General features: G+C 46.2%; 1 protein-coding gene across 1 annotated transcript in view; it reads right to left on the reverse strand.

Moving 5' to 3' along the window:
- Positions 1–23,052, reverse strand: part of ANTXR1 (ANTXR cell adhesion molecule 1) — a 141,799-nt gene that overhangs the window by 89,443 nt on the left and 29,304 nt on the right. The window contains exons 7-9 of the mRNA XM_081960986.1: positions 15,097–15,165; positions 14,038–14,118; positions 7,198–7,258 (exon numbers count right to left, since the gene is read on the reverse strand). Of these exons, the coding sequence (XP_081817112.1) occupies positions 7,198–7,258; positions 14,038–14,118; positions 15,097–15,165 (211 nt within the window). The remainder of the gene's footprint in view (positions 1–7,197; positions 7,259–14,037; positions 14,119–15,096; positions 15,166–23,052) is intronic.

The following is a 23,052-nucleotide window of genomic DNA, read 5'->3' on the forward strand; positions in this document are numbered from 1 at the left end:
TAAAATCACGTTTTCTTCTGGGGGTGTGTTTTTGTTTTCCCAGTTCTGTGCATATGTGATTCTTGCTGGCGTGATGACATGTAGTATTACCGTGTTTCCCCAAAAATAAGACACGGTATTTTTTTCTTTTTACACACAAAATATGGCTTGGGCCTTATTATGAGGAGAGGGCTTATCGTTTTTGGTCGCTGGGCGGCTGCTCTCTTGCAAGGGGGCTCCCAAAGAGCCTCCGGGGCAAACGGCTGTGTTACGCTGTCGCAGCAGTGCAACATAGCAGCCATGAAGTGACCGCGCTCACCAGCAGCCAACCCCCTTTCCAGCCAGGCACAGCACCATTCACTGACCTTCGGGTATCGCCAAGCCACATGAGCGCCTGTTCGCCACTGCCTGGCTCTTGCAGTTTGGCGCCTTCGAAATGCCAGTGAAAGGCGCTCTGCACAGCTAGAGAGGGGGGTTGCACGAGCGGCTGTTCCGCTCCCGCGCCTCCCAGCCTCACGATGCCCTGGCCCAGCTTTCCCCGCAGAGCCAGAGCACCTCCACTCCTGCCGCCGCTGCCAAGCTGCGAGAGCCGGGTGGCGGTGAACAGGGGCTCATGTGGCTTGGTGATACCCCTAGGTCCGTGAATGGCGCTGTGCCCGGCTGGAAAGAGGGTTTGCTGGGTGGCGCTTGTGAGCGTGGTCGCTTCATGGCTGCTGTGGTGCACTACTGCACCCCTGAGGCTGTGCCCGAGTTTCAGGACAGGTCGTATTTTCGGGTAAACATGGTAGGTGTTTGGTTTTTTTCTCATAGTTCCCTATAATTATTCCTAGTAAGAATAGTTCCAGTTTTAATTCTGTTGGTTGTGTAATAATCTCTTCAAGCCAGTTTTTTTTAATTTTTGTCCAGTATTTTTTTTTTTTTGCAGATGAGCATCTGCCTTTCAGTCGGGGGGGGGGGGAGGGGGGGTTGAAGCACAAAAGGAAGCACCGAAGCCTCCAAATGCCCCTAATGATCTGTGGGATAAAAGGGACCAGAGCCACACCTTTTGAGCTGCTTCTGCAAGGAAGGAAAAGTCAGAAGCAGCAGAACTTCACCAAGAGTTCTCTAAACAGCTCCTGCCCTGCAGAAGGCAAACTTTGCCTGTGCAAGAGTGCTTAAAACGAAAGCGATCCGGGGAGCAAGCAAGGGTGACTTCCAATGCTTTGAAGTGGGGTGACCCTGCTTTCTGCTGAATCAACATTATCTCAGGTGCTCAAGAGCCACCGCCCACTCCCTGTCTGCCTAAATCCGTGGCCTGGGGGCCATGCGGGGGGGGGGGCGTCTCCTGCACTGTAGCTGCACAAAGCCTACGAGTTAACGCAGGAATCTCGGCTCTGCTCCAACCAAGGCTCCGGTTGCTTTCATCCCAAAGCCCCAAAGGTGCTTTATTTTTTCCAAGAGGCAGCTGGACTTTCTGTTTTTTTCTTTGAAGATGTTTCGCTTCTCACCCAAGAAGCTTCTTCAGGATTTATATTCCTTGCAGACAGCTGGTCATTTGCATCCTTTTAGAGAGTCGTTGAGACCACCTGGAGGTTTATCTGTGTCCTCAGGGTCACCTGAGTGGTGCAAATCTGGTGGGGTTCAAAGTATTTTACTACCGGTTCTGTGGGCGTGGCTTGGTGGGCGTGGGAGGGGAAGGATAGTGCAAAGTCCCCATTTCCTCCCAATCAGCTGGGACTCGGGAGGCAGAGAATAGATGGAGGCAGGGCCAGCCAGAGGTGATATTTACTGGTTCGCCAAACTACTCAAAATTTCCGCTACCGGTTCTCCTGAACGGGTCAGAACCTGCTGAATCCCACCTCTGGTGAAAATGGTTGTGGAGCCTTCTTGGAACTGCTGACAGTGCTGTAGACTGGAGATAGATGAGTCATATCCATCCCCCCCTTCCATTCTCCATCATCCAGTCAGAGCTGAAGAAGCTTCTTGGATGAGAAGCAAAACGTCTTCGAAGAAAAACCAGAAAGTCCACTTGCCTCTTTCCAGCCTGTTTTGGGGTAAAGGTGGAAATGAGTACAGAAGAAAAAGAAAATAAATAAATGCAGTTGGTACTGCTGAAAACCAGCATTTTTGCCACTGAATTTAGGCTGAGTGATATGAGTGAAGGTCACAATTGTGTGGAGTTGGAATGGATCTCTAGCAGAACAGCGAGCTGAGCTGGAAGGCGGAGTTAAGCATGTCACGAGTTTAGAGTTGTTGTGTTGCCACAAGAGACCCAAGTCCAGCCCCCCCCCCCCGCCCAATGAATTCCATTGACCCTTATCCAGTGCCAATTTACGTTTGACCATCCATTGACTAGATTATTCTGTCCAGGTAGAAATAATATACTTCTTTCTTTTTGCTTTGAACACAACAAACACTTCTGGTTATTTGCAACTGACAGGACCCCATGGTCATCTAGTCCAACCCAGGGGTGGGTTGCTGCCGGCATTACTGCTGGTTTGCAACCCGTGCACCACAGGCACGGTGCACTCGTGTGCACTATTCAATGTAAATTGTTCTTCGCACATGCGCACACCAATTTACGGTGAACTGGGCATGCGCAATCACTAAAATCCAAAATGGTGGCGCCCAAGCATCAGCGAGGGAACCGGTTCTGGGGCGTGGCAGGCCTGGGTCACTGCCGGTTCTGCGACCCAGGCCTGAATTCCAGTTTGAATTCCAACTGGCAGAAACACACCCCTAGTCCAACCCCCTGCAATATGCAAGAAAGCTAATTAAATCATCCCAAAAGGTGCATATTTAGTGCCTTGTTCAAATCCTCCAGCTCAATACCCGAGATCTATGTTCTACAGTTTGCCTAGGGGTTTTTTTGTACATTATTTGCAGTAAATTAAAAAGAATTGCGTTTTCTCCTCCAGCAGTACATCTATACATGCAACAAAGGATACCTTTTCTACTTAAACTCAGCAATTGAAATAATTATAGTAGTAGCTTGACTGTAACAAGATGCTTACCCAGACTGACTACAAACAACGGCACGACAAAGTAGCAACAAACAGAGCATTGCAATACTTGCAAGAAGTACCACTTGCCTGCAAGCAGGTGGGACCACTAAATAGATAAAGCAATAGAAAATGCAGAAGCTAAAGTGATGTGTGGGTCTTTAGAATTCATACAGTCAGCACCTGCCACATAACACCCCACACTTAAGAACTATTGATAAGAAAGAGATTAAAAAGTGAAGAATAGTGAATGTTGCAGTACCTGAAGATAGCAGAAGAGGAGAGAAAGAACTGGAGGAAATCACGAAATACAAAGACCTGTAAATAGAAGTAGAACAAGGGTGGTAAAAGAAAACCATTGTCGTAGGCCCCTTGGGTGCAATCCCAAAACAACTGGAGCACCACCTGAACACCATTGGTGTTGACAAAATCATCATTGGTCAATTGCAAAAGGCAGCTTGATTTGAAACAGCTTACATCCTGCAACGGTGCTGTACCTTGAACACTTTTCAACTATAACATCTGCCGATCCCAGGTCCTTGGGAAGGACTCACTCAGTAGGTGGACGGAAGTGCCAAATCCAGCCTAAACGTGGATATGGCTGACTGTCCATCCAACCAACATAACAACAACAACAACAACGCAGCAGCAGCAGAGGGATTACCAGCTTTGTATAAACTCAGGTCAATGTTCTAGCTTTCAATTGTAAAGTTTTGGCATCTGCACATTGGGGAAGAAAACCAGAAATCCAAGTAAAGGAACAAAGTAGATCAGAGGGGGCCTGGACTCTATGATACTTTAAAAATATATCAGGACCAGATAATTTAAAGGCACTTTCCCTTTTTTGGCAGCCTCTAGAGGTAGATTTCATCTCCCAGGGTTCACACAAGCAGAGACCACCAGGTGGAACTCCTTTCCCCAGATGTTCTGCCTGTTTGACAGATGTTTTCCTCACTGTTTACTGGCTCCCACTACAAATGCCATCTGTTGAATTTTGGGGATGTGGCTTCCCAGATTCTTTTAACCAGAGAAGCCCAAAGAGAATTTTCTGCTATTTTCCTCTGCTGTAGAGGTCCTGCTGAGAACTTAAGATCAAAAATCTATATGTGCACTGGAGTTTCAAAAATGCCTGTTGCAGCTTCTGCTTGTTCTGGATTCTTGAGGGTACAACAACAGCCTTCACCTGCTCTTTGGTATGTTTTTATTAAGTGGGTGTCAACTCTGAAGCTGACCTGACTGAGGCGACCTTGGAGGCTTCAAGGTTTGCCCCAATGGTGATGAGTGATAGGGAGGGGGGAATAGAGATAGCTGGGGTTTTGTAGCCAAAACAAAATAGTTTCCCCTGAGAACCAAGGACATTCTCACACCTGGTCAGAGGGAGGAGGAGCAAAGTTACCAGGCAACCAGACAGCACCTTGATTGGACCATGTGACTGATTGTTTGGGGAAGGGAGAAAAGCTTTTTACTTTTAATTAGGTGAAAACCGTGGGAACCTTTAGGGTCGGTTTTCACCCATCAGTGTCAACATGATAGATACAAATAAGCGGTTCTTTGAGGAACCTACTTGCCTTGGAGTTCTGTTTCTTATGGGTGTATTACTTGGACCCTGACAGTGGGGGCTTTAAGATTTTCATTCATCCAACGTATCTACTCAGTTCTACACTGAAAGTATCAGCTAGTTCCCAGCCGTGTCTCTTCTGTCGAGCAAGGAAATATCTCAATAATGAAATATCATTAAACACCTGAAGATAAAATAAAAACTGAGAACAATTGAACTCATAGCTTCGTTCATTAGTACATTGACCAACCCTTGGATGAGAACACCTTTTAATAAACAGAAGTCAGTTTTAGTCTGTGGTCTAAACCTTTAGTCTCTGTACAAGCGATCCTATGAATTGTGCTTTCCACATTTTGTAATGCAGTTCTGGAGTCAAACACCAGATGCCGAAGTTGTTAGATTGTGAATTTTAAGGCAGTCTTATTTTAGATTTAGAATTTTAGATGCAGGCTAAAATTGGATGGACCAGACTGATGATTACACCCCCCTCCCAATCAGCATGGACTGAACAAAGACAGCTTATCCATTGGTAGAATGTAAAATGGGTGGGTCAGCATTCTTCATTGCATAGCTGTGTCTGCAGACTTTTGAAAGCCTGGGGAATGAACCGAAGTGTGTTTCTCATCTAACATGTAAACTCACTCCCACTTATATCCAAAATAATTAGCAAACAATTGGCGGAGCCCATGAACTCTGAATAACTCAGTGATTCTGCAGGGCCTCATGGCTCTCCTTCTCCCCAGCGAGATGTTAGATGTTTAAATAAGCCAATGGGGACCCTGAAGGGGCAAAAGACAGCTGACTGGGGTGGATGCCAAGCTCTGTTTGCCAGCTGCTGTCCAGGGAGGCGAACTCTCTCCAAAATAAAACAGGTTCTTTTTTTCCCCAGTGAATCTATGCCAGAAACACGAGATCAGAATGTAGGAAAGAGAGAAAATAAGCAGTCGAGGTTTTTTTTGCAGGAGAAGCTGGAATAAGCCTGAAGTGCTGGCTAGAAGGTCTCTTCAACATTGATTTATCTCCTAGGAAGTCCACTTTGAAATCAAATTCAATCATTGGCTCATTTCCAGCTTGCTCCTGTTCCTACATCTAATGCTCCTCTAGAAAGCAGAAACGTTCGCCTCCATTGCAAATGTGGAGCTTCTCAGAGGACACGTGTTGAGTAGGTTGATGGGACCCTCTACTTCTCATAAAAGTATGAGATTTTCTGACAGTGAGAACAATCACTGGAAGCGCTTGCCTCCAGAAGTTGTGGGTGCTTCATCCTGGAGGTTTTCAAGAGGAGACCAAACACGGTCTTACATATTCCAAGCCATATTCCTGAATCCAGTTTATCCTTTTTGCTCCCAATCCTTTGGATGTGGAATCGGTGCCCCTATTCCCAATCCTGTTATACCTTCTGGCAGGGAAGCTAAAGTTTGAAAAGGGACAAAGCCAGGATGGAGGATGGTGAGATCTGTGTTAGATCGGGTAAAGGAAGACACAAAAGGCTAGCGATAACAGCTCTTTATTGAAGTACGTGCAAACATCCACTGAAGAGATGGTCGGCTGCTCCCCTTTTTAAATGGGAGCTGTCCAGCGTCTCAGCCAATCAGGTGCTCCTCTGTTCCCGCCGGCAACAGAGGACCTGAGTGGAGACTTCTATTGTTTAAAGGGGGGAAGTATCTAACAATCTGTGCTTTTTTTTCTTGTTTCAAACATTATACATGGAGATCGAGTGGAGCAAGTGGCAATTTTAAGTTTCTGGGTGTTATCCTAAAAGAGCACTCATATTGCAGCCCTGGTCAAAAGGGCCCAGCAGAGATTATATTACCTGAGACTTCTCAGGAAACAACAACTGAAGGAAAAACTGCTGGTGACCTTCTATTGCTGCACCAGAGAGAGTATTTTAACTTACTGCACCTGTGTCTGGTTTGCCAATTGCACAGGGGCAGATAGGACAGCGCTCCAGAGGGTCAACGTCATTGCCCAGAGGATCATGGGTTGCCCTCTCCCCTCTTTGGAAGAGCTTCATAGCTCCTGCTGCCTTAAGAATGTTCAAAACATCCTTAAAGATCCATCTCATCCTGGGCACCCTTTTTTTGAACTATTACCATCTGGCAGACGGTACAGGACAATCAAAACAAGGGCAAATAGGCTGAAAATCAGCTTCTATCCCAGGGCAGAAACCATATTGAATTCTACGGTATAGTGCAATATTAATGCAGCGTCATTTCAATTCAATTGTGCAGAATGTGAAGGATGTGTGTTTGTGTTTTATTTTTATAGTTATAACGTACACTGAAGATGGCATTTAATTTGGGTGTATGAGGTGCAAACTAATAAGACTAACAATAAGGCTAATTAGCAAAGGCACAGGAGAGAGGAGATTTGAGATGGAGGCAAAGTAGGGAAGGCGAAAACCTCCATCAGTTGGCCTCCCAATATCTTATAAATGAACCCTGAGATGTCAGACCCCATCTGCCCTCAATGAAAACCAACCCTAAAAATAGATCAAATCAAGATTTTTTTTTCATGCAAGCAGACAACCAACAGATGGAATTTTCTGGCATTTCTGAGCCAAGGAAAATTTTCCCCAGAGTGCCAAAAGACAGCTGACTCCCTTCCCTCCGGGATCAAAAAGCCGAGATGCCATTCCCCAAAGCAAGAAAGGCTGAAAATATTCCGTGGTAAACTCACCCCCTGCGCAAATGCTGGAAGGTTTTGCAGCAAGGATTTCAATGCAAGATTTCTTCAGAATCTAGAAGGCACAAGAAAGAATAACATGGTTTAACAACTTTGGGTGCATCCGGCTGGAGAACTCACAGCGTCGCTCAAAGCTGAAATATCTTAACGGCTAAACCAAAAAGGCCTCATGTTAGAGGAGTCAAAAGACCTTCCACCCAACTTCTGCTCCCAGAAATACTCCAAGTACTTTCCACACTGCAAAATGTTTTGCATACCCAAGCCAGGAGAAAGATGGGCTTCCTTTATCACCCCAGGTTCATGGGGGAGCCAGGCAAGAAAGGTCTCCAAGAGGGTCTTCAGCTAAGTCAAGATGGGGACTGCAGGAAAAGCCCCAAGGCACTGGGGAGGCTTTGGTCATCTAGCTGTGACACCCACTCCCCACCCCCTGCGTTTGGCAATGGGAAAAATGCAACATACTAATTGCAACCCCAAAATTTCAGAACATCTAAAAACTGGGAAATCTAAAAGCATCGGGCTCTAGCAGCGATGGAGAACCTTTTCGGCACTGAGTGTCCAAACTGGAATGTGCGTGCATGTGAGCACACGCGCACCAGAGTGCTGGAAACCCAAAGACCAGCTGGACGGCCTGCTCATGCCTGTTTTGGGGGCATTTGGGGGGCCATTTTCAGATTTTTGGGGGCATTTTTAAAATCAAAAACAGCCTAAAACAGCCTGAAAAAACACCTGAAAATGCCCCAAAATGCTCCGAAAACAGCCCAAAAAATGGCTTATTTTTTGGCCGTTTTAGGGGCTGTTTTCAGGCACCCGTGAAGACTAGCTGGCTGGCACGCATGTGAGTGCCAGAAACCAGAAGAGCAGCTGGCGACGGCACACGTGCCCACAGAGCTATGGCATCACGAGACTATCGAATGGGAAAGAACAGGAGAAAGCACTTGGTAAAACTCCAGGGCCTTCGAGGTCCTGGACCAAAAGCCATCCACCTGGACAACGAATGAGGAGAAGGAGGCCGTGTGCTGGTGGTGGGGTTGAGGTGAATGGATGGGGATTTTTCATACCCATTTGGCTCCAAAATAGTATGAAGACTGCCCTGTTTAGGGGGTGTCACGTGAGAAGGAACAACTTTAAATGAAGATAGAGGTAGCCCTCTACTTACGACAACAATTGAGCCCAATACTTCTGTTGCTAAGTGAGACATTTGTTAAGTGAGCTTTGCCCCATTTTTACAATCTTTCTTGCTACCGTTGTTAAGTGAATCACTGCAGTTGTTAAATTACTAACACGGTCGTTAAGTCAATCTGGTTTTCACACGGTCGTAAGTGTGAAAAATGATCCTGAGTTCTTTTTTTCAGTGCTATTGTAACGTCAAACAGTCACTAAATGAATTGTTGTAAGTCAAGGACTGCCTATACTCTGGAGCGATGCCCACCCCCAACCTTCCACACTTGTGTGCAGGAGGTGCAGGTGAAACAATATCTTTTTTTACAAGGTCTCCATAAAAGGTCAAGAATGGAAGAAAAGTAGCAAATTTTTCTAACTACCGTGTCTCCCCCAAAATAAGACCCAGCCAGAAAATAAGCCCTAGCATAATTTTTCAGGATGCTCTATAAGCCCTACCCCCAAAATAAGCCCCCGTTAAGATTGTCAGCCAGAAGGACCCATTTAGTACCACATTTGCCCAGAAATAAGCCCTAATGCCTTGATGGTGAACCTATGGCAATCTGGCTGATCAACTGCACTCAACGTGTAGTCCTCAATGGAACTGCGTCTACATGGAGGGAAGTATGCAGTGGGACTGGAGACGAAAACATATGAGGAACGGTTGCAGGAACTGGGTATGTCTACTTTAATGAAAAGAAGGACTAGGAGAGATATGATAGCCGTCTTCCAGTATCTCAGGGGCTGCCACCTGAGGGTAGAACAAAAAGCAATGGATGGAAACTAATCAAGGAGAGAAGCAACCTAGAACTAAGGAGAAACTTCCTGACATTTAGAACAATTAATCAGTGGAACAACATTTATTTATTTATTTATTTATTTCTTGGATTTCTAAACCGCCCCCTCTCCCAAAAAGGGACTCGGGGCGGTGTACAGTCAAATAAAATGCAGAAAAAATACAATGATATAAAACAATTAAATACTAAACATTTGGATGGAGGAGATAAGACTGTACAAGAAATAAATATACTATAGAAACCCTAAAAAACATCCCCAATTAAAATACCCAAACCCAATTAAAATATATCCCCGGGAGGCAAAACTAAGAGAGTGCCAGGCCAGCTGATTGAAACAGGTGAGTCTTTAATTTTTGACGGAAGGAGCGGAGGTCGGTGGTAGTTCGGATGTCGGGGGGGAGGTCATTCCAGAGGGTTGGGCCCATCACAGAGAAGGACCTACTCCTAGGTGTCGCCCGCTGGCATTGCCTAGCGGATGGCACCAGGAGGAGTCCCTCCCTGTGTGAGCGGATTCCTTAAGAGGTTGTGGGTGTTTCAAAACTGGAAGTTTTTAAGAACAGATTGGACATCCATTTGTCTGAACTGGTGTAGGGTTTCCTGCCTAGGCAGGGGGTTGGACTAGAAGACCTCCAAGGCCCCTTCCAACTCTGCTATTGTATTGTATTGTATGCCACAGGTGGCACACAGAGCCATATTTGCTGGCACACCATCCATCAGCTCTGGCACACATGTGCCAGCTGATTTCCGGCCTTCCGGAGGGGCAAGGAAGGCTGCCCTCCCCAGATTTCAGGAAAGCCTCTGGAGACTGGGGAGGTTGAAAAACAGCTCCAATGGACCAACCAGAAGTTCAGAAACGATCCGTTTCCAGCTTCCGGAGGACTCGGGGGGGCGGGGGAGGCCGTTTCCCCAGGCTTCAGAAAAGCCCCCTAAGCCTGTGGAGGGGTCCTGCATGCATGTGAAGCTGGGCAGGGAGGATTGAATTGGTGGGGGCACATGACCGTGCATGAAAGCGTGTGCAATTTTGGCATGCCGTAAGAAAAAGGGTTGCCATTACTGCCCTAATGCATCTTTTGGAGCAAAAATTAACAGAAGACCGGGTCTTATTTTCGGGGAAACACAGGTAGGTAAAACATGTAAGAAAAAACTGAAACAATTAGCCAGGATGAAGTAGGAACGGCTGTGAGTGGAGCCAGCCACTGTAAGGATCAAAATTAGACAACCAGCAAGCATTCTAGATTCTCTCTCGGCTCCTTAGAGGTGTGATTCTCCAGTCATGTTTAATCCCTATTTATGTTCTGTTCACTCACAAAAATTAAATTGGTACAAATCTTCAAGGCCGAGCCAAGACGAAATCCAGTCTGAAAGATAGAAATCACCGCAGCAAAAAAAAAAAAAAAAAGGGGGGGGGGAGGGGTTGAAAAGAAGTTGGAACTTTTGTTTGGAAAAGCAGGACGTCAACTTCCAAAAAGAGGCACCTCTGGCTTTCAGCCGTGACCTTTGAGTGAGTCACAGTACGAAGACTTCCGTTGCGATTCTCTGGGGTAGCCAGCAGATTTTATTCCCGTGGTCTACACATCCCCACAACCTCCTTCCAGCTGATTTTTTTTCAGGAAAAAGAATGGGAAAATTCGTTTTGGGACGGGAGAAGGTCCTAAAGTCCTTTTGTCGGATTCTACGCCTATTTCCTGACGTTTGACAGAGCTGAAATAACTCACACGCACACACGCATTCCTCTTTACTACGGAGCAGGGGTGGGTTGCTGCAGGCATTACTGCCAGTTCGGCATGCCAAAAGGTTTGCGCCCGCGCCCGAGTGAAACAAGTACACACACCAAACACGCGCTACGTGTGCATTTGTACCTGAAAAGGTCTGTGCACCTGCAAAATGTTAAAAAAGAGGGGAAAATTACATTTCTGAAATGAAAATTGTCCTGCGCATGTGCAGAACCGAAAATCAAGATGGCAGTGCCGTAGGAGAACCGGTTCAAGGGCGTGGCAGGCCTGGGCCATTGCCGGTTCCAGCGACCGAGGCCGCCAGGTTACTACCGGTTCGGCCAGGTGTGAACTGGCAGGAGCCCACCTCTGCTATGGAGGACCTAAGAATCAGGGACAACCAGCTATGACCTCAGAATAATGGCACTGTGGCACGACTGAGTTCCCTCCATAGAACTCCTGGGACACAAGGATAAAAGGGCCCCCATGGATGCAGGTGGGAGCTGCCATTGGGGCTTGCCCTGGATCTGTGATGGCTGACCTTTTTGTCCTCACTTGCTGAAAATGCCCGCGCGCACACACAACAGCATGCGCACGTGTGCCCAAACCCATAATGCAATGCGTGCGTCTCCTGCCCCCCTGCGCATGTGCATGCAACCCTCCCCCCTGCAGCCCATTTTGGGCCTAGTAGGCCTCCTTGAAGCCTCCTGGGGCCAAAAACTGGGTGCGGGGGTGGCACCCCTGCTTCCCAACTCCCCCTGCGTGCCTATGCTGTTACAGATGTTGTGTCAGCCTTGTATGCAACTGGCCAGCGGGAGGTGCAGTTGCATGCTTGGTGGAGCTCAGCTGGGCGACGGCTGGTGTGTTGGCATAGAGGCCTCCACGTGCCAACTGTGGCATGCATGCCGTAAGTTCGTCATCAAGGGCCCTAGATGCAATGTGTCCCAGCTGAGCAGAAATGGTAGCATATCTTGTCACATGAAAGAAGAATCAGAGCTCTAAGCTCCACCCTCGGGAGTGTGGGGGGCACACACGCACACACTAACGTGGGGTTTTGCTTCAATGCCCTGGTACTGCCTGGTTCAGTTTTATGCTCCTCCCATCATGGGCATTGCTGGCCCCCACTTGCATCTCTTTGATCTACACGCTTAGAATCAAATGACAAATGATGTGATTTGCCTGTGATAATCGTACAATGATTTATCTACTGTATTTTTCGGAGTATAAGACGCACCTTTCCCCCCAAAAAAGAAGGTGAAAATCTTGGTGTGTTTTATACACTGAGTACAGCATTTTTGGCCTCCCGAAACCCCACCCCCTCTGCAAAAATGGATGTGCAGAAGGTTTGGGAGGCTTGTAGAGTGCTCCTAGAGGCTGGGGAAGGCAAAAACGAGTGAAAAACAGGCCATTGTTTGCTTGTTTTTGCCCCCCCCCCCACCCCCCAGGAGCACTTTGCAGGCCTCTCAAACTCTCCGCATGCCCCGTCTTTCCTAAAAAACGAGGTGTGCAGAGGATTTAGGAGGCCTGCAAAGTGCAAAAACTTTTTTTAAAAAATTACTTCTTCAAATTCTCAGTGCTTATACTCCAGTGCATCTTATAGTCCGAAAAATGTGGTATTTACATTCATTTATGTCCCACTTTCATTCATGTCCCACCTGCCTTTTAATTTGCAAAAAGGGAGTTTTAGGGGCGACTCTCCCAGATACAAGAACTGGTGCTGACCCAGAGAATCTGCACCCAAAAAAACAACAGGGGACACCGTGACCTGGATGACGGAGAATCTCTACAGACAGGGGACACCTCTATCATAATGTGTGGGTTCCCTCACCATGCCTGCAGAGCCCATGTGCTCATTACTGTCCCAGCTCCTGTTTGCAAAAACTGCTGTTCTCTATGATCTTTGGCAAAATAAATAAACAAATTGATACCTTTTGGGCAAAGAACCCAACTGATACCCATCCAAAACAGACCATGATGAACAAGGACCAGGTGTAGCCATCTCCTCCCCATCTGCAGAGGGAAGTCTATGTCACGCTTTCCCCCCTTCGGGCTAAATAATGTTTGCCATACAGCAATTTTTCTTTATCAAAGCCTCTCCAATCATCCTCTTGTGACACGTTATGTTACAGGAGTCTACGTTTTCTTCATTAAGACGGTCAGAAATCAACCAAACCTGGTTAATGGGTTCTAGACTTGAGTTTTCTGAAATCTAGTGAGTTGCTGCTGGCAATTGAAGCCATAAGAAATACAACCAGCGAGACAAAGAGAAAGAACATACTTCTGGAATCTATTAGGAACAGCTGGAGAGAGAATGCAAGTCTAAACTCAGAATATTTTTAGGTTCACACAATACCTGGTGCCCTAACCACATTTGTATGTTCAGTTGGAAGAGATCACAGGGGGGAAGAGAGAGAGAGAGAGAGAGAGACAGAGAGACAGAGAGACAGAGAGAGAGAGACACAGAGAGAGACAGAGAGACAGAGAACAAGGTTCCTGATCTACAAAATAGGCTACAGTAAAAACATACACACATACACACACACACGACTGTGTGTGTGTGTGTACATTCCAGCATAACTTTGGAACGCCTCGCACAATTTCAACCAAACTTGGCACACAGATGACTTACTCTCTAGAAACAAATACTGTGGGGTGTAAGACACCTCTAACACCCCTTGGGGTATGTGTTCTGTTAAGAAACAGCCTGTTGTGCCTTAAAACGAATTCTACCGTACTGCCGTAAAATGGCTTCTACTGTGCAGCACAGTGGAGTTGCCATGGTAACGGCTTCACAATACTCCACAAGGGGGGCTCCCTCTGGTAAGGGGAAAAATCCAACATTAGAAATTACGTTTGGTCCTGACATTTCCCCCCTATAAATAAATACCCAGGCAAGGCCGGGTAATCGGCTAACTCCCCCAGCCCTCTGAATAAAAGCCGCTAATTCTCTTTGCTTTTGCTAAACAATTGCCAAGCATTTCGGAGCTATCATGCAGCCCAAACCTCTCTTCCACTCAGCCAAACGTATTCAGTTCAATAGCTGCTACCGGTTTCTTTCTAGGAGGCCCTCGGATGTCCCAGGGCTGATAAATACACTGTTTCTGGCAGCAACAACAATGCTAATTTCACAAAGTCATGAGATGAGTACAGTGGTAAGCAAGACTTACGGAGTCTATGATCCCTTGGAGAGCTTCAAAGCCATCATTCACCGGGAAGACATGATCCTTGCTGTCAGCAATTCGAGCCAACTGGTTTTGGAGGGAAAAATGTGGGTCAGCCAACAAGGACGCAAGGAAACGCTGGACACACACAGTCAGTCAAATCCTGAGAGGCAGATGACATTGCGCAAGAGATGGAGACAACCGTTTATCAAGCTTTGTTGACATCCGTGTGTTTGTGCGTGGCTTTTGTGTCTTCCACGGTCATTATTTTTCTCAGGATTTGCATTCATTGCTTCAATAGGAAGATCCTAGTTTTTCCAAATACTGTGGGTGAGGGGGAATGAGCAAACACCCCCCCACGAAGCAGAGAACTCCAATATAATAGGATGGTGTTTTGCAATCTCAACAACTTTCACATGTGTGGACTTCAGGTCTCAGAATTCTCCCTGGGGAATTCTGAGAGACGAAGTCCACATCTACTTAAGCTGCTGAGGCTGAGGAAAACTATGATTGGATCCTGGCTGAACCTGAATCATAATTTAAATTATTACAGGAGGATGAATCCATGGAGTCTTTAGAGGCAACTTTCAGGTTCTTTGGCAGCTGCCTAAAACCAAAATTCCTTCCAATCTAATTCTCACAGTTTTCTTTAACAAGATTTATTGGCATATGAGGAATGGGGTTGTACGAACTCCAGCAGCTGAACAGTTTCCCACTGAAAGCCCTTTTTGGGAGAGGGGCGGTCTAAAAATCTAAGAAATAAAATAAATTTCATTTTTCTTTTCTTTTTTCATTTTTTTAAAGTCCAGCCATCCTTTGATCTGTAAAGATGCCAGATCTTTTTCACAGGAGACGGTGCACCAAATCAAGATGGCAGCCGTGTCATGGCAGGAATGGATGTTAACGCTTGTCGAAAAGGCTTTGATCCCACTGTTTTGGCAGCTCTTTTGACATTTTGGAGCCACGTCCTGGACTTCTGGCTCCCTCGAAAGCAATTTCAAATGAGCCTGAAAGGGGTTACACTTAAACCAAGCATTGCCCAGATGCAAGACGACAGAAAGTTACCTGAGTTTCATTGAAGTCCTTCACCCCGACACAGTATACCGTTGCTCCCAGCTCACGGGATCGGTTGGCCTTGAAAGAGAGGACAAAGCATTGGTTGCATCCCAAACAGCGTAAAGAGACAGTCATTCTTGGATGGGGCTTCCCAACTACCATTTTATCTCCTGGCTCATCTCACCCACCTACCTGCCACCTCAGCAGGAAGGGAAAAAAACCATATTCAACCCGGCAAAATTGCCTTTCTTTTTGGAATGTAACCCATAATTATAATTTTTTAAAAAAGACTCCAGAACTGAGGGGAGAAGAGGGGAACGCAGTTGCTTCATCTTTATGTCAGGCTTCCTGGCCCTCCCTAAACAGTACAGGTAGTCCTCAATTACCTGTAACCAGGTGCCTTAACCACAACACCAAAGGAGCTATGGGAAAATATCTCTTTGTATTTCACCAAGGTTCTTGTCTCCACAGAAGAAACTTCTGCTTGTCTGCCTCCCTTTTTTAAAAATAAAAAAATTCATAAATACTTCACAAAACAATATGCACAAGATAGTATGGAGGAAAATAAAACAAAACATTATTTAAACACAGAAAAGATAACACCAATCTCAAAAGAGCAAAGGGAGGCGATAAACAGGCCAATAACGTTAGCTGAAGTGGAATTAGTCTTGAAAAACCAGAAAAATAATAAAATCCCAGGACCAGATGGAATACCAGTGGAGCTATACAAATATAATAAAATAATATTGGAATAACTAGGAGTGGAAATGTTTAATGAAGTTTTAGGAAAAGCCAAGATACCTGAATCATGGACAGAAGCAATAATATCGCTAATCCTAAAAGAAGAAACCAGCCTACAAAGCAAAATACAATAAAGATACCAAATTATATGACATTGAAACAACCACACGAATTGGATAAAATTATTCAAAGCTCAGATAGAAAGATGATAGGGAGAATATATAGATTTCTCCTGCAGTATAAAATGGAAGAGGAAATTGTGAAAGAACAAATGATAAAATGGGTGCAGAACTTTGGCTATAATATTGAATTAGACAAATGGGAAAAATTTTGGGGAACAAACTTAAAAATGACATTATCAGTTGCATAGAAGGAAAACCAGTACAAAATGTTTTATAGATGGCACCTGGCACCAACACAAATACCTCCACAAAATGTCGGAAATGCGAATCGATACACGGAACGTATTACCATTTATGGTAAACCTGTGAGGAGGCTAAATTTTTTTTGAAAAAGATGAAAAATTGGCTGGAGGCAATAACGGGGGTTAAAATAGAATGGAAACCTAACATTTTTTTATTAGGAATAATGTCTGCGAAATACAAAAAAGAAATCCAGTATTTAATACTACATATAATTACGGCGGCAAGGATTGCTTTTGCCCAGAAATGGAAAAATAAACTAACTCCAAGCGAAGATGAAATAATAAGAAAGGTTATGGACTGTGCTGAAATGGACAAATTAACTAAAGAAATTCAGGGAAAAGAAGAATCAGAATTCTATCAGATATGGGATAAATGGTATAGGTGGATGGAGGAAAGAAACAAGAATCAATGAAGGAATATAACAAAACTCAAAAATAATACTAATGAGTAAAACAAGAGAGTTATGAATGGTGAAATCCAAATGAAATACAATAGAAGGGGAAATAATATAAGATGAGCGGTATCGATTGATCATTGCTACTAGAAAGAACAGGAAGCTCCTGTTTGTATTGCATTGTGTAAATGTGTTGTATGTCTAAGTTTTGTGTGTGTGTATTTTACATGTTTGTTAATAAAATTGAAAAAAAAAATTCACATTTCAAGCTTATTTTATTATTTTAGCCGGCAGGGATGGTTGCAGTTTGGGGTTGGTTTGTTTCTTCCTCTGCTTCCTATTTTTCCATTATTCCTTGCTATCCAATTTCTGAAAAAAATAAATAATAATAATAATGACACAATAAAAATAATAAAATAAAATAATAAAATAAAATAATAAAAATAATAAATAAATAATAATATAATAATATAATAAAATAATAAAATAAAATTTATTTCCTGGTGCTTTTCTTTAAAATTTGCTGACCAGGGAAGCTGCAGTTTGCTATACTGTTAGATTGGGTAATGGATAGGCACACACAGGCTTAACGGTAACAACAGCTCTTTATTATAACACAACAAGAACAATCCGGTGAAGGTTGAGTCTGACAGCAGCACTTTTATAGGGAGCTGTCAGACCCTCCGAGCTCGCTGCGTGCCTGCAACAAAACCAGATAAGTTTCCTTGTACCCTCTGGCTTGAGCTGGCCGAGGAAGGAGTGAGTGTTTGCTCCGTTTGGGTAGGGCTTTGGCTAACTTGTGCAGGAGTTACCTCTGGTTGTCTAAGAGTGGAGTTGGAGAGTTGAATATGCCTTCTCCAATTCCTACCATCCTTGAGCTCTAGGAGGTAAGAGCGAGGGCCGGTGATGCCTATCACTGTGCTAGGAATCCACAGAGTTCCCCCGGCGAAGTTGTGGGAGTATACCGAATCCCCTATACTAAACGTCCGACTCTTGCTTATGGAGTCTGGGGGCGATGAGGCAGAATAATTGGGGTGTAGCTGGTCTATGTGGGACCTTAGCCGGCGACCCATGAGAAGCTTGGAGGGGCTTCTCCCAGTAGTGGCACTGGGCGTGATGTGCTGAATTAATAAGTAATGGTCAACCCATGTTTGCCAATCTCCCGGGCCATCCTAGAGAGGGCCTCTTTTGCAGATCTCACCATTCTCTCTGCCTGACCACTGGAGGCCGGATGGAATGGTGCGACCAGGGCATGCTTGATTCCCTGAGCTGCTAGGAAGGTCTCAAATTGCATGGCCATGAATTGGGGCCCGTTGTCAGAGACCGTTGGGCAGGCCGTACATGGAGAAAAGTCTCCGTACCACCTTGATGACCGCTTCTGCCATTGTGGAGGTCATCAGGACTACCTCTAACCACTTCGAGTAGGCGTCCACAACTACTAAGAATGTCTGGCCATGAACTGGGCCAGCAAAGTCAATGTGCATCTTAGTGCTTGAGGTCGCTCCCACTTCTTAGCAGGCACCTCTGGGGGAGCTGGTCGGAACTCCTGGCACAGTGTGCAGGTAGCCACCCATTCTTCGATCTCCCTGTCTATGTTAGGCCATCACATGTAACTCCTAGCCAAAGACTTCATCCTGACTATTCCAGGATGCCCTACATGTAAAGCCTCTAATACTGCAATGCGCAGTTTGGGTGGAAAAACAACCCAGTCCCCCCAAAGTAGATAGCCATTTACCACCAATGATTCGTCGCATTTAGCAAAATACATTTTAAAATCAGCCCCAACAGGCCCCTTGGGCCACCCCCTCCACACCCAGTTCAAAATTTGCTTGATGGCGGAGTCCTTCGCAGAGTGATGGGCAACATCAGTGGATGAGACAGGCCCAGTCTCCAGGCAGTCAATGAGGAGTACTGGGGTCTCGGGGGTAGGGTCAGCAAGAAGTTAAGGCAGCAGGCAGCGGCTGAGAGCATCAGTGTGCCCCAAAGTGGAGCCAGGTTGGTGGATAGGGCAGTAGGAGTAAGCAGCCAGGAAAATAGTCCATCTGGTGATTCGGGTTGATAAAGACACCAGGGTAGGACGGTCCCCAGCTAGTAGACGCAACAACAGCTTGTAGTCTGTAATCAGTCCTGTCCATAAAGGTACTCATGGAACATTTTTACTCCTGCCATAGCAGGCAAAGCCTCACGGTCCATCTGGCTATAGTTCTGCTCTGCGGCGGATAGGGTCCTGGAGTAAAATGCAATAGGGGCTTCGGTTCCATTGGGCATACGGTGGCTGAGGATGGTGCCAATGGCGAACGGTGAAGCGTTCACAGGTCAGCACCAACCGCAGGGTCTGGCTGTATTGGATGAGAAAAAAATCCGCCAACAGGAGTCGTTTTACTGTGGCAAATGCGGCAGCCTTGCCTTTTCCCCAGGACCACTTTGCATTTTTGGCCAGGAGACAATGTAGGGGTTCAGCAATGGTGGCTTTCTGTTTAAGAAAGACGCTGTAGAAATTAAGGAACGCCTGCAGCTCGGTTTGTTTGTGAAGTGTGGGGGCGTCCTGAATTGCTTTGATTTTTTTGTGTGGTTGGGTGAATTCCAGAGCCATTGATCAGGTACCCTAGGAATTCAACCCTTGGCACATTAATTTGGCATTTCTCCTTTTTGAGATGGAGGCCCTTGTCTCTAATTCTAGCCAAAACTGCTCATAGTCATTTTAAAAGTTGCACCTCATTTGCAGCCGATACCAAGAGGTCGTCGAAATAGGGGACGACTCCTGGAATCCCCTGCAAAAGCTGTTCCATGATGCTTTGGAACAGTCCAGGGGCGATACTAATGCCAAATTGCAGGCGGTGACATTTGAATGCACCCCTGTGCGTCACAATGGTTTGGGCCTCCGCCGTAGTGCCATCTACAGGCAATTGTTGGTATGCCTGTGCCATGTTCAATTTAATGAAAATTTTTCCGGGACCTAATGAATGGAGGAGGTGCCATACAATGGGTACAGGGTATGCGCTTTGTTGTAGCGCTTTATTAATTGTGCATTTGTAGTCCGTGCAGATGCGGACTGACCTGTCAGATTTGACAGGTGTCACTATAGGGGTCTCCCAGCATGCATGAGCAACCAGCTCTAGGATTCCCTGGCCTATGAGCTTGTCAATTTCCCTGACAATTTTGGGGCAGAGAGCAAAAGGCACTCTCCTGGGTTTATTGGGGCTATGTTGGGGTCCAAATTAAATGAAATTGGGGTCCCCATATATTTACCCAGACTGGAGCCAAAAACGTCTTCGAACTCCTTAAAGATGGCTTCAGCGCTGCCGTCTTTCAAGGCATTGATACCTGTCACCTCTAGGCCCAGGGCTTGGAACCAATCTAGCCCTAGGAGACTCTGCAATTTGCCACTGACCACTATCACTGGGAGTTTCCCACTGAATTGTTTGAAGTTCACCTGGAAGGTGCCTTGGCCCATGATGGGGACCTGGTTTCCCTGGTAATCGTATAGGTGGATGTCAGGGGTGCGAAGGTGCTGCTTCTTGAGGCTAGGGATAGCCTGTTTCAGGATAGGCCACGGTATGATGGTCAGTGATGACACGGTGTCGATCTCCATCTCACATGGAGAGTCCTCAATGAAGACTGCGACCTTCAGCTTTTTTGGCCGCCTGGTGCGGACTTGTCTGATTGATGTGTGGTGGGTGACTCTGTCGTCGCCCTTTGAACGCCGTGGTGGCTTCTTCCAGGCCCCTTGGCTGAGCCTCAGTTGGCGGCTTGGTGTGCCTCTATGCTGCCAGGCAGTGGCAGGAAATTCGCTCCGGCACACCTTTGTGATGTGCCCCTTTCGCTCGCAGCGCTGGCAGGTTGCGTCGCGGAAACGGCAAACCAATCTGACATGGTCTCCTCCGCAGCTCGCGATAGACGGGAGATGCTTTTTGAAAGTGCGCACCGGCTGGGCACAACTACTACGCATGAGCCAGCTGTCATCTTCTTCTCCATCAGAACTCTTGGGCTCTATGGCCTCGCGATGAACGCATGTGCTTTTCCGCGCTTCTTGGGGCGCACTTTGGCGCTGCAGAGTTTCAGTTGATTTGACGGCTGATTCTGATGCCCTGGCTTCATCCAAGGCAATCTGCAGAGTGAAGTTTGATTTTGCGAGCAACCTCTTCTGTAAATTTATGTCCCATATGCCGCATATTATGCAGTCCAGAATCAGCTTGTCTAAGTCTCTGCATTCGCAGTACGCTGCAGCCGTACTCGTTAATTGACCCGCCCTCCTTCTGATTTCTGATATTAAATTCATGCCAGCGAATGTGCTTGGACGGCTTAGGTGTGTAATGAGTCCTAAGCGTCTGCTGGAGCATGGACCAGGCAACTGATTGGAGCGGAGCCGGCTCAGAGAGGTCTTTTGCCATCTCGAACACTTCCCGGCCACAGGACCCGAGGAACATGTTCTTCTTGCGGCCTTCAGAAAGGCCCATGAGGTCGTTTGCTTTGAGGAAGCAGTCAAATCGTAGCATGTCCCAATGCTCGGTGACTGGGTCATACGGAGTCTGTGGGGCGTGCATGGCCATTTTGTGTTCTGAGGGCCTTTTGAGTTTGCCACTCAAAAATGGCTGCTCGAAGCCGTGCTGAGCTCTGGGCTGGATGTACTTGCTGGATTGCTACGCTCTTTTTGGTTCGCCTAGTTGCCTTCCAATCTCACCTTCGTCGCCAGTGTTGGATTGGGTAATGGATAGGCCCACAGAGGCTTAACAGTAACAACAGCTATTTATTATAACACAACAAGTAAGAACAATCCAGCGAAGGTTGAGTCTGACAGCAGCCCTTTTATAGGGAGCTGTCAGACCCTTCGACCAACAGGATTAAACCTCTGTACCTGCCAGAACAGAGGACCTTGGTGGAAACCACTGTAGTTGGTATAAGTATCTAACATATACTATGCAAGATTGGTCACCTCAGAATCATCTTCTTGGGAATTTCTTTTAAATGTACATATAAAAAATTATAATCATTGTCAGGAGCTTCTTCTCTTGAACAGAAACGAGGGGGAGAGAGGAGAGAGGGAAGGCAGTCTGCCTTTTCTGCACAACAATAATTACGACTTTAGAAGAGGGCTAAAATTACGCGTCTCACAATGGACGTAAGCCTTGTTCCGCATAAGGCAGCTCAATTCCCCAGTAACCTTAAAAGATGACGGGCTGAATAAATCTGGCCAATTCCCTTCGAATGCTTCAGACAGGGAGGATGGGCCGCGATAGCTTTCTGCAATCTGATGCCCTCAGATGTGTTGCAGGCTAAGAATTCCCTGAAAGCATCTGGAAGGCCTTGGATTGGGGAAGGCCAAGTTGTGCACCTCTCTACCTCCGTGCTTTTGATAAACCTTATTTTTTAGAACACCACAGCCAAGTTAATGTGTAATCTCTCCAACCTGGAGCCCAAATAGTCCTTTTTCTCGAATTGGGGTGACAGCACTGAAGATCTGTGTTGCTGAAAAAAAATTGACCTTATTCTCTGGTTCATCCTTCTAAAGATGTTGCAATGCAGCTGGATCCTGAATCCTGCATCCCGAAGCATTTAATTTTTGCAGGCAAGACATGACAGTGGAGGGAAGGGAGCAGCAAAAATTTTCCTTGGGAAAGTCCCTAGGGCCTCAGCTAACGCCGGGAAAGAATTCATTGGGTTTATATTTCATGATGTGCTTTCTTAATGCATGCTTCCCAGAACTGGGGGGGGGGACGACGACGAGACAAAATGAATGCTCATGAGGACTTGGGGGGGGGATTAAGGCGAATCTGGGAGGTCAGATGGGAAGAAGAAAAAAAGACAGCAACATTGAAATAAACAGATTTGCTCCCTCCAACCTTTGCATTTATAGGAGAGGTTGCAAATACAGCATGAAAAGGCATTAAAGTCCATGCAAACCTCTCGCTTCCCCCTCATCTTGTCACTTCCCAAGAGAATAGCCAATTCATCTGCACATTTTGCTTTATTTAAACATTTTATATTCTGCCCTTCTAATGCATTCCCCTGCAAAACGAGCATGGGAACTGTCAGATTGTGGCTCCAAGCTTGTCTGGGCAAAGTTCTCTTGTTTGCAATTGTCTCCCAAAATAAAGGCGAGTGAAAATGACATGCCAGTTGTAAGCCTCTGAGGTAGACAGACAAAGCAAATGTCTGCAAACATGTGCCATCAACTTCACCAGATCTCTCTCTCTCTTTCTCTCTCCCCTTCTCTCTCTTTCTCTCTCTCCTTCTCTGTCTCCCTCCTCCCCTCTCTCCCCCTTTTCTCTCTCTTTCTCTCTCCCCTTCTCTCTCTCCCTCCTCCCCTCTCTCTCCCCTTCTGTCTCTCCCCTTCTCTGTCCCTCCTCCCCCTCTCTCCCCCTTCTCTTTCTCTCCCCTCTCTCCGCCTTCTCTCCCCTCTCTCCG

Source organism: Natrix helvetica (assembly GCF_964273705.1).
Source record: "Natrix helvetica genome assembly, chromosome: 8".
In the NCBI taxonomy this organism is placed as follows: domain Eukaryota; kingdom Metazoa; phylum Chordata; class Lepidosauria; order Squamata; family Natricidae; genus Natrix; species Natrix helvetica.